This window comes from Apium graveolens, chromosome 9 (assembly GCF_009905375.1).
Source record: "Apium graveolens cultivar Ventura chromosome 9, ASM990537v1, whole genome shotgun sequence".
NCBI classification, from domain to species: Eukaryota; Viridiplantae; Streptophyta; class Magnoliopsida; order Apiales; family Apiaceae; genus Apium; species Apium graveolens.
The window spans coordinates 284,283,845-284,296,342 of NC_133655.1; the positions used below are offsets into that span (position 1 = coordinate 284,283,845).

At 30.4% G+C, this 12,498-nt stretch overlaps 1 protein-coding gene across 1 annotated transcript; it reads right to left on the reverse strand.

Moving 5' to 3' along the window:
* Positions 1 to 2,917: 2,917 nt before the first annotated feature.
* LOC141685155 (F-box protein At5g07610-like) lies at positions 2,918 to 4,291 on the reverse strand. Its single transcript, XM_074490275.1, has one exon. It carries the CDS (start codon positions 4,211 to 4,213, stop codon positions 3,038 to 3,040), a length of 1,176 nt encoding a protein of 391 aa, XP_074346376.1. The 5' UTR covers positions 4,214 to 4,291; the 3' UTR covers positions 2,918 to 3,037.
* Positions 4,292 to 12,498: the final 8,207 nt, after the last annotated feature.

Sequence of the window (12,498 nt, forward strand, 5' to 3'; positions counted from 1 at the left end):
AAAATGATAAGAAAATACTAAACATGGTTAGGCAGGTAACCTGAATTTGTAGAAACTGTGCTAAGAGACAAAATTGAGAAAAATGATCTTAAGCTCAAATTATTTAAAAATGTATCTCAATTGTTGGTCAATATCATGAGAAGAACAAGTCATGTGCTAACATAGTTATTGGTTTGAACTATGAGCCTGTTGCATCCCACAAGAAAAGTGATGTTGACAAGGAAAAAGAAAGTGTGAACAAAGATGTTCCTGTAATGCTTAAAAAGGTGAATGCACCTTATTCAAAATTTATGTGAGCTCGTCATCAAGCAGGAAATTGGAGATGATGATGAAGTAAAGAAGAATGCAAAATCCACTCTAAACACTGAATGTGAGAAGAAGTCGGGGGTTAGTTCAATTTCCAAGAGACCGGTAAATGAGATCAAGAATGAAAATAATGAAAAAAGAAAAGAAAAACATAAATGGAATGATATGTGTCAACAAAAATAACAGTTATGCCTATATTGTAGATACTCCTAAAAAGTAATGTTAAAGATGTGGCTCGACAAATTTTCTAACTAATCTTTGTAAAAAAGGTGTTAGTGAGTTAAAGTATGGAGCTTGCAAATACAATGAGTTATAAACACATGACCCATACTCTTTCTGTGTGTTTGCATTCCATGTAATATAAAAGTTGTAAAAATTGAGGAAAAATAGTTGGACTTCACTTTCAAAATTTTGTTTACTTTTTAAAAACAAATTTAATTATGTTTATACGTTGATTCTCTTATTATATAACGGTTTGTCTAGAGTGTCCATAGGCACATGTTAAGAAATTGTGATTAATGAGTTGTAAAATTTTTATTAGTGGAGATTTTTGTGTTCATCATTGTTAATAAGTTCTCCACCAATATTTTATAGATACCTCATCAAGCACTAACTCTTAGCATGTGCCCATGAGCACACACCAGAAAAATCCATTATATATAAAAGTTAATTTTGTTGCTTTGTAATTACAATTACTTTTTTGTATTATTGGTCAGCTTTCTGGATGCTTCTATGCCATCAAAATAAAGAGTGTTATTCTTTGTAGTTGTAAGTTGTATGAACATGAATTTCCACTAGATTCAAGGCCATTATTGGTGCCTTCAACTGAAATTATTTATGCAACTCCAATTACTATTGGTGGAACAGTTTACAGGTTCCACTCAAGTGACTCCGGGCCAATTATACACACAATGATAGAGAGATAAATTTTAGGACGCGGTTATTATCAACGATAAATATGCTGCAACAATCTTTGTTGTGGAACTTAGCCCTGCATATTATGGATAATTCTATATTGTTAATCTTAATGATGCACTCATGACAACATGATCTTAGTGAATCTCATTACATACATGTTTCTGCATTTCTGAGATTATGATGTTACTGAAGGATATATAGTATATGATTTGAAAATGTATGTTCAGATATTCAGATATATATTAACACATTGTTTGTTTGAACTGGTCAGATTCTGTAAGTTTACCACATTGTTTGTTTGAACTGGTCAGATTCTGTAAGTTTGCAACAAGAACTTGGTGACATGCAGTGATGCTTGCAAATATGTCTTTCAAATCAATAAGTATGAATTTCTATGTCTCCGAAATCTGTTTCTCTTCTGGTACCAGAGCTAAAATCCGCTCTGCTAGCACATTCATACCTAAAATCATACAAAAACTGTGTCAAACTTATACTAACTTTACATTTCACTATCATTTCATCTCGATTTGATATTCATAACTAGCTTTAATCTATCTGTAATCAACGAAAAATCATTGATCATTTAGATAACGCAATAGCAACTCGTAAGGACAATGTTAAAACAATCAATAGAGATCATACCTCAGTCGGTAGTAATCTTGGAATCGAGTCACGGCCTCTACTTGCATCCCTCCGTTCATCCTGGTTAGGTATAAGTTGAAACAGATCAGCCTTTAACCAAACAAATGATATTAACCCTCCGTTCGGATTAGCTTAAATAAGTAAATTAATGCTTTTTAACTCACTAAAAAAATAAGGGGAAAAACTGATTGAAAGGATAGTTTCATGGCAATTTATCCAAGCTTTCTGTTCTGAATCCTCTACCCGAAACTGTGTTCCATTGCTCCTATTTGTAATATTTCCGTTTATGATTAGCCCTCACTGATGCAATTAGCACCCAGAACTCTCGTATCTTTATCCAATTTATCTAATGAAAAATTACATTTAACCTTAATATTCTTGCTCTTAACCTTTACTGCCCCAATCTTTAGTGACATGAGAACATCTATGGACAAAAACAGAGGAATGTTTTCTCTGACATTAGCACTCATCACGCTTGGCTCAAACAGAGGCAACGTAGTTGAGTCGTGTAGGGTCATCGTTTCATCATGTGAGCTCCTGGGGCCTTCTTTGAATTTCTGGGATTTTCCTTCAGCAATAGTGAAAATTCGGTTCGGTCCGGTTCTTTTAAAAAATATTTTGGTTCGGACCGAATAAACCAAATTATAATTACTATAATTTAATATTATATACATATTACATATATCTTAAAACTTATAATCATAATTTTTAATTTATAATTATATTTATACAGCCTTAGAACTCCATATGTCACATCACTTCGAAAAAAGGCCCAAATGTCTCTAATATTTTCTTTTATTCATGTTTATAAGAAACAGAAAAGATTGTTGCAAACTTGCAATATAAATGTCTTTCTTCCAGTTAAAACAAAACGATTACATATTTAAAATACGAGATAAGCGAAAGATAATATTTCTATAAATATTTCTATACACCGTCACTATGCAAATCTATGAACTCGCCAGAACATTATAACCAATATAGTTGATAGAATTGGATCCACTAATACAGACGGAAAGTTGAAAACTAAGGAAAATTAACATTGTAGCCATCTATCAAAAGCAAATAGATATATCAAAAGTACTACGTACAACAACAGACCAAAGATGACTACAAGAACATAGTTGCCGCAATCACAAAGATACCAGAATCAGCTGTGTTTTCTTAATTATCATCCGCCAACATTCCAGCTGACTTGTTTGAATCCTGCTAGGCTCTCTGTATACTCGTAAACATTACTATTGTTATGATGACCAGCCATCTCAACTGGAATTGGGACAATCTTCGCCTCTTTCTTGTAGGCGTTACCCGAAATCCACATGTAGTCGTAATTTATATTGCTTATTAGTAGCAAGAGATCCCCCTTGCTGAAATAGCCATTAATAAGCCTTGCCCGCACACCTAAATCAATACTAAACATTAACGTCCATGATGCCTCAACTCCACCATCTCGAAGGCATGCATCATCATCCAACTTCCACATCTTAACTATCTTTTCCAATCTCCTTTTAGTGGTATCACCATTCAATGCATTAGACCACAGTACAATAACAGCAATAGAGTTATTAAACTCGATAATACGAGCTTGAGCTTGAGCTTCATACGGTTCGTCAATGTTATCAGGATCATCAGGATCATTATCAGGAGCAACAACAACAGGGAGCTTAATAGCACAATTCATCACCTCTTTGTTCAAATCAAACGTCAACATATTATATTCTCCATTAATACCAAACAAAAATCCATTAACACACACTTTGTACCCGCCTAAAGGAACTGAAACGGGATGAGGTAGTTTTCGCCATACATTCCTATTAGCCGAATACACCTCAGCAGAAAGAGAAGATACATCAACACAAACAATCTTAAAATCTTGATCTATCGGATCATAAGCAAAACCCAAAGTGCAGGATCCACTACAGGTATATGGCGGAATAAGCATGGATTGTCTAATAGCAGGATTCCAAAGATACCAACTAATTTTACATGAACCAGAAGGAATAGCAGCACCAAAAATAATGCCATTAGCAGAACCAACAACTTTAAAAGCAACTTCACCTCGGGAAAACGGGAACTTAAATTCACTTAAAATTTGACGAGATTCGACGTGGAGAAGAAAAATTTTAATCCGTGTGTAACGCTCCACGATAGGAGTAACAAGAGTATGATGAGTTTGGGTAGTGAGTGCGTGACGGAGCTGAGCTTTGACGAAAGCAGGGTGTTTGATTAGCGATAACCACGTCTTGGAGACCGATTGAAATTGAACTACTGATTTCACAGGTAGGCGTATCAGAATCTCAGTGATTAGATCGTCCAAAAGTGTAGGGTTAGGTCTAGCAGGCTCCATTGTCGAGGGTCACTGAGACGACTCTTTTGAGTTTAGGCGGATGAAAGTGTTTGGTTGTGAGTTGAGTAGTGTACTTGCCATGAGAGGAAAGCTAGCATTAAAGCGTAGGCATGCATGTGTACTGTCCAATTATTTAAGCCGACTAACCTAACTCAATCCAATCCTGTCCCGGTCCTACAAACCAAACCAATTAAAATTAACGAAATCGTAATTGGGGTATATTTTTATTAAAATCGAACAACATGAGTTGGATTAGGGTTTGCAAATTTTAACATTAACCAACCCAGCACAACCTGATATAAATAAATATATCATTCATGTCTAGTGCATCATTAATATTTGAAATGGAGGAATCTACACGTATTTTAAGACTTGATTTGGAATAGTGACATAACTCATTTTTTCTTAAAAAAATGAAATAAAACTTAAATGTCTGAACATTTATTCCGAAAAAAAATTAAAAATAAGTTATGAAAATATACTAAATAAGTGTTGAACTTTTCATTTAAAAATGTTAAAAAACTAGTGAAACGGTTGGAGTGCCTTGTTCAATTTGAAGAACTTAGGTCGGATTGTTTTTCTGCCATTTTTCTTGTATTATGTTTAACTGCTGGGCTTTCCTCAATATTAATTCACTATCTTCGTTATTTGGGTTAATACACATTCTTGTTCAGTGAATATGTATATGCATTTTACAAGGATGAAGTAACTATTATTCTAGTTAATAGGTAACATTTTAAGAAAATAAAAATTACGTTTTCTAATATAGTAAGGCCAGGTGCAACCAGCAGAACTGGAAGTTCCACTTTACAAACCAGCAGAACTGGAAGGTCAATAATATATATATTGATATATATTATTTTTTTATTTAATCATTTAAATAATTGGTTCAGTTCGGTTTGAACTAATAACCGTAACCTCGGTTCGGTTTTTAATTTTTTTGTGGCTCCATTTTGACCGATTTTGATCGGTTTCAATTTTTTGTTCAGCTCTAATTTTGGGCATGTGGCCGGCAATGGAGCAAGTTGCAACTAGTAGGCTCGTAATAATTTTAGTGTTCAAAGAATTGGAGTGGGTTCAATACTCGGTCCGAGTACTTATATTTAATCCATGATCCGATCTGAGTTATGAGTAATCAGGTTCAAAAATGAATTTATAAATAATCGATCAAAACTCGATTTAACTCTAAGTACTCGTGGTCAAATTCGAGTTTAATTTTCTCATATTTTTATTATTTTATTTTAATCTATTCCGAAAAAAATCAAACGTGAAATTTTATATGTTTTAATTTTGTTTCTAAAGTATTCACATTTATTAGAAATGAAATGTTATTTAGTATTAAAATTTATGTTTGATTATTTTGACAAAAATTATCAAATGAATTATTTATATTTAAATTTTATTATTTCGAATGTGTTATTAATTTATTAGTATTATTAGAGTGTTTTATTTTTTTTAGTATATAAATATATATGAGAAAAAATTTATCACATTTAATCATCTGAATACTTTTTCTGGATTTTTTTTATCGTACGTAACCCGAAGTCGCTACCCTTCGGGTGCGCACTGGGTAAACCCTACGGGTCCACGCAATAGCCTACAAACCACGTGAACCAAGATAAACCGCATTTAAGCAACAGGTTCTGACTCAAGAGGCATAATTATAAATTCTCCTGCCGTGAGATTCGAACATGTCATCAAACAGATAGTTTTCTTTTTTTTAACCAACTGAATCAATCCTTGCGGGCCTCATTTTTCTGGATTAAAATTGAGTCAAACCAATTTATGTTTAATAATCTTTCTAGTGTTTTTTTACTAATTAGATTTATACCCCTTATTATTGAGCATCAATTTCGGAGTGAGCAAAATTCGAAATCAAAATTTAGTTGAAGATGATAAAAAAATAAATCTTATCACTTGGAAATATCTTATGGCGCTTGTCACAACTTTCGCTTAACAAAAGAAGATAAACGAAGTCCATTAAAGAGTTGCTCAAGAAAAAATATTTTGGACCCGGTTTCACCGGAGTGGCCGGCAATGGTGAACCCATGGGCTCATAATATTTTCATATACGCGAAGAAAGTGAATAAACAGTGATTAGTGAGTGATGCCAGAATTATATTTTAAAATAATTGCAATTAGCTTGCTTAGATAATCTAATTAGTCAATTGAGTGAAGTTTACGTTATCTAGTATAGTAGAGCCTGTTGTTTAAGAAAGTTGACAAAGCAGCATATTCCTCGAATAACCTAGGATATCTTGCCTTTCTTCACTAAAAAATGTATCCGATTGATTTTGATTATAATCAAAGCACACGGAAATTTTAAAAAAAAAATATTTAACAATAATTATAAATTGAATAATAAAATTTTAGAAATTAATATAATATAAGTATATATATTATATATATTTTATAAAATGGGAAAAAATCTAAAGGTTGTGAATGGAAATTTTTTCTATTAGTGTATCTCAAATTCACAATTATTTAAATATTAAATTAAAAATTCAACCGTACGAATATAAATATCATGTAAAAATAAATAAGTGTGCAAATTTTTGAATAATTTTGTTATTTTGATCGGCCACTTTATAATAAAAAATAATCGTTAATTATCAACCGTTAATATTATATAAGAAAATAAAATTATTATAAATTCAATATTGTACCACTTGAAATTGCATGAATTTTTTTTTACAATTATATTTTGACTTAATCTTAATCCGTACGGTTGGATGGTGAAAAAATATTCGATAAATATGATTTTAGGCCGCACTAATAGAAAAAATTTCTATAGCGGCCTTTAGAAAATCCGAACTTTTTAAAAATTAATTTTGTTAGACATTTTATTATGTATGTTATGTTATATACGTTATGTGATAATTTACGGTAATAAACATATCAAATTTTAAACATTAGTTCAAATCCGTTCTAATAAACATAACAAAAATAATATAACTCATATAAGTGATATATAAAATTGGAATTGAAATTTTTTATGCAGGGTAATTCGAGCCTCTCGGGTAGCTTGAACTCAAAATATTTAGTAGATAGTGCCCATGGAAATAATTTAGGGATTTTTAGATATATACCCAAATTGTAGAAGATATTTGCAAAAATAGGGATTAATCTAATATGTAACTGTTTCAACCTCATGTACAATCACATATCTAACTCACGTCCGTATTTTTGCAAATATTTTCATAAAAACTGGTATTTTTGATAATTTTTCAATAATTTATATTTTATCTAGTTAAGTAATGAATACACTTAAGATCGAAAAGATGATTAAGGTCAAAAATATATTATTTCCACTATTTTAGAATTAAAAAATTTATTCATTGGAAGAAATTATTTTTTTATCGAATATTAATTTATCAAGGTTTTACTGTATATATTAAAATAAAATAATTTTTGCATGATTGTGTACATGGATCGAAATAATTTTTTAACTATTTAAACATTATAACATATAATATTTGATTTTATGTTCATTTTACATATTTTGATTCTAGAATATTTCATACCATTTTTAAATATTTGTTCAATTTAATTGTATTTCATAAAAAGTTGGATAACAATCTTATAATTATTTTTACTTTTTTAATTATTAGTTTGGGTTTTTTTATCTTAGAGCATCTCCAATGCTATTAGCTATAATTGGTTGGCTAAATTGGATATGTAGGATAATATGTAAAATTTGTTAAATATGTAAGGTATTGTACTTCGATGGTATTGGTTATATTGTTTAGCTATATTTTAAAAATAATATGTTATTAAAATTTTATATTGTTATAAATAGAATATATTAATTCAATATGGTAATAAATGATTAATTTTTTTACAGATTTTTTATAGGTTTGTAGTGATTTAACAAATATAACCAACATCAAGAGATTGACTATATTTATAAACAAGTGGAATGTACCATTGAAGATATATTTTTTTTTACATAATCTCTATATTTTTTATTTATAATATATATTAATAAATTTTAACTAAGTATTATACGTGGTTGGGGATACTGTTATTAGATTTAAAATTAACAACCTGTAACATTATATATTGAGACGTATAATAAAAAATTTATTTATATGTCAGGACTTAAGTGGCCAGGTCAAGAAATTTAAGCCCAATTTGAGCCCAAAAATATAAAATTTTCTTTTCTATCTGTCCAAAATTTGTACTACAAGAAAATACTGTATTAAGGGTACTTACTGCTCAGCCCAGACCCTGAATTCTAAGAATTGCAATTTGTACAAGCCTACCGTATTTGTTTCATGCTTGTTCAAATCATGCCATTTATAACCCGCGGTAAAACGGGCGAGTTGACTCGCCCCGAATTACGGGGCTTATGAAAATAAATTATCAAATTTGGGTCAAATCAGGCCGGGACGAAATCAGCACACACCATCCAATAAAACGAGGTTTTTAGAGGTTGAGATTAGGAGAACCGTAATCGGCACGACCCGAATCACCTTGCTGTTAGAGTGCATGTCACAGCGGCACGAGAATGTCAAGATGGGCATGCCATGACCTCAATTAGTTCGGCATGCCTTTTCATGATTCGGCATGCCTTTTTACTATTTTTTTTATTTTTAATAATTATTTTAATATTAGAAATATCCAGAAATAACAAATATAATTTTAAAATATTTACATATATTTTAATTATATCCTTATTTTATCCTTAACAGGGATCTTATCCAGATATTTGGTAGTTATGGTCATGTACCGCCAAAATAATCTCAATCGTTTGATCATAAAGATAACATTCTAGCCGAATAGGTAATAATCAAATTGTTCTAATACTATTCAAACACGAGAATACGATATAATTTCCGAATACGATTTTAAATAGAATATGATTAGAAGTTCAATCAATCATAAATAAAAAGGATTGTTCTACTAATCCCCGAATACTAAAATATGATGTAATGATATAACTGTAATATGATGCAATGATATAATTATAATAACTATATAATATACATGACAAAAAAGTAATTAAATTCAAAATTCGTATATTTTTCAATATCTGCATATTTGTTGAAATAATATTGCAACAAACTGTGAAAAATAATAACAATATAAATACAAACATCAAGAGTAATAATATACCTACATTAAAAAATTCTAAAATAAATTTATAAAATTAAAAAAAATAAAACAAATAAATTTTAAAAAACTGTGCATCGCACGAGTTATAAACTAGTATCTAAAAAGTTATTAATTTAAATTAGTTTTATGATGGTATTTGGTTGTTACTGTCAACTAATTTTAATTTTATATTCAAATTCACTGTATATTAGTATAATAATTATTTATTAAATTTTATTATATTTAATTGATAAATGTCATGCCATTTGGGCATGCTTTTTGACAAAAAACATGCCTATGATGTCATTTGAGCATGTCTTTTGTCAAAAAACATGCCTATAGACATGATTTCGAGTAGTCTCGTGACAGGTACCCTACTTGTCAGCTCTAATGACCCCGTCAACCCGCCATTTCCCATGCAACACAAATTCTTGAATCTCGATTATTTTTCCCTTTGCATATCTTAATTTAAGTAGGTGAGCGTTTAAATTTTTTTGGTAATTATTTAAAATAAATGTTAATTGCATGATGAAGTCAAAACTCAAAACTTCTGCAACAATCACGATGTCCACACTAGTTCCCCTCCCACGTAAATCATATTTAGAGGTCGTAACTCATCGCTTCGCAGCCCGCAGGACAATTTGACCACCTAAAGTTACAAGTTACACTATACGTATAATTTGATTTATTCTCTCGTCTCCTTAACACAAAATGCGAGTTATACAAGGCTATTTCTATGAAATATTCTGACTTAATTTAATATAATACATTTTAAATGAGAATAGAGTTGCCAAAAAAACGGAGTTAAGTTTAGAAATGTCAATTCTAGGAATGAATAGATATACAAGTAATTTTCCTTTTAAGAAACTCCCCTTTAGATTCGTATAAAAAAAGATGAACAACAGACAAATTTTCTTTTCAAAATAGACATGCGTCCTGTTTAAAATTTAGCAATTTTGGAAAAATTAAATTATCAAATTAAATTTGAGGTTTGACCAATTTTTTTTAATATTAATATTTGGTAGTAAACAGATTGAAATAGCGATTTGATTTAATAAGTTAATTTTAAAAATGCTACCTTATGAGCTTTTTCCAATTAGATGTTTTCTATGTGTCTAAGTGAAAATAAAAAAAACTTTGTGATTTATCGGGTAAATTTTTTAAAAAAAGTCAAATAATTTATTGGTGATTTATCGAAAATCGATTAAATCGGATATTTTTTTGACAGATTTTTAAATAATTTATTGACAATTTTAAAAAAATCACCGAACTTTATAATCATGATCAAAACAGTTTATTCAAATCCTAAAGTGTTAATCGTTAATTGATAAAGAGGCCAGGTATGATGGGCAGGGGTAGAGATGCACAAAAAGTGTATCGGACGGGGTTTTTTATCCGTATTTTAGAAAATACAGTTTTTTTTAAAAAACGGATCGGAACGGGCTTTTCTTAAAAATCGGGCCGGGTCGTGCTTCCTAAAAATATAAGATCCGTTTCAGACCCGCGGATCGGGCCGGATCGGGCCGAACCAGGCCTTCTCCGGGCTTTATTTATATATTAAAAAATATTTTAATATTTTATAACTCAAATTATGAGTAGTTTAAATATCGGTGAAAATAATATATTGATATATCAGATAAAGTAGTTTAGACACCGAAATAAATAATTATTTTTTAATATAATATATAAGTAATCATGTATACCTTAATTGCGTCTAATATTATAATATAATATTTTAAAAACCATAAAAAGTATTGTATATTTTCAAATTTTATATAAAAAAATCAGTTTTTTAATCGGGTTTTTCAAAAAGTCCGGGTTTTAATTTAGACCGAACCGGGCTTTATCTCTGCTTTTATCCGGACCTTTATCCGGGCCTTTTTAGATACGAGTTTTTATCCGGGCTTCGGGCCGGGCATGAATTTTGAGAAAAAGTAAGCTCATTTAATTCCCGCGGGCCGGGCCAAACCGGACCAGGTTTTTCTTCGGATCAAATTTTTCGAACTTCTTTCCGGATTGGATCCGATCGAATTTTGGGTTTGGAGAACAAGGGACTACATTATTTCCTTTGCATGATTCTCAATTCTCAATGTCTCAGAAAAAATAATAATTTAATTATTATTATATTAAACACGTGAGATGTGATCATGTAAAACCTGACAAATTAAAATAATCAATTATTTATGTTGTGTTGTGCTTGCACTTGTACCACCTGGATGTCTATTACACCTTAATTAAAAAAATAATAATATAGATCGTGTAAATCGGCTCGCCAAACTCGGCATGCCCAGCTCGCCGTCTCCACTCCACAGTTCACACGTGGCAGTAAATCGTCAAATTCGTCTGACTCGTGTAAATCGTGAGCCGTCCACGAGTTACCGTTTGTCAAACCGGCCCGAACACGGCACGGCTCGTCCTGTCATACGGGTCGTTTACGAGTTCATAGTGAGAAAAACCGGCCCGCCAAAAATTCGGCACGGCACACACGGCACGTTCGTCTGGCCACCGCAACTCGGAGGCTCCTAATAATTTTAAGTCTTCTAAAAATTGTCGAGAGGACAGAATCCAAGTACTCATCTTTTAACTCTGATCCGATCTGGGTTGTGTTTATAAAGAGCATGTCAAAACTCGTTTTAACTCAAGTACTTGAGTTTGACTTTTTCAATTTTTTATTATTTTATTTAAAATTATTCTGAAAAAAAATTAAACGTGCAAATTATATATGTTTTAATTTTTTTTAAAGTAATGACAGTTATTAAAAATGATAAGTGATTTATTATTAAAATTTATATTTCATTATTTTGTCAAAAATTATCAAATAAACAATTTATATTTAAACTTTATTTTTTTCAAGTGTGTTATTAATTTATTAAAATTATTAAATAGTTTTATTTTTTACTAAAAAGTATATATGAGAGAAAAAATAAAAAAAATGATACCAAATTAATTATCCGAATTTCAAATATTTTCTGATTTTCAAATACTTATTTTTCCTGCACAAAATCGAGTTGAAATGATTAATGTTTGATGATTTTTTTATAGGCCGTTTACATGCATTTATGAACAATTTTATCTTTTTACCATTTTTTACTCTAAAAATTTTTAAAAAAAATCTGAAAATAAATTTTCTTTTTTATTAATATGTGTGTACAATTTGTGTGTGAAGTGAGGTGTCGACATTCTAACGA

Excerpts from the sequence above, each read along its gene's own strand:
- LOC141685155 (XM_074490275.1), bottom strand. The coding sequence starts at position 4,213 with ATGGAGCCTGCTAGACCTAACCCTACACTTTTGGACGATCTAATCACT.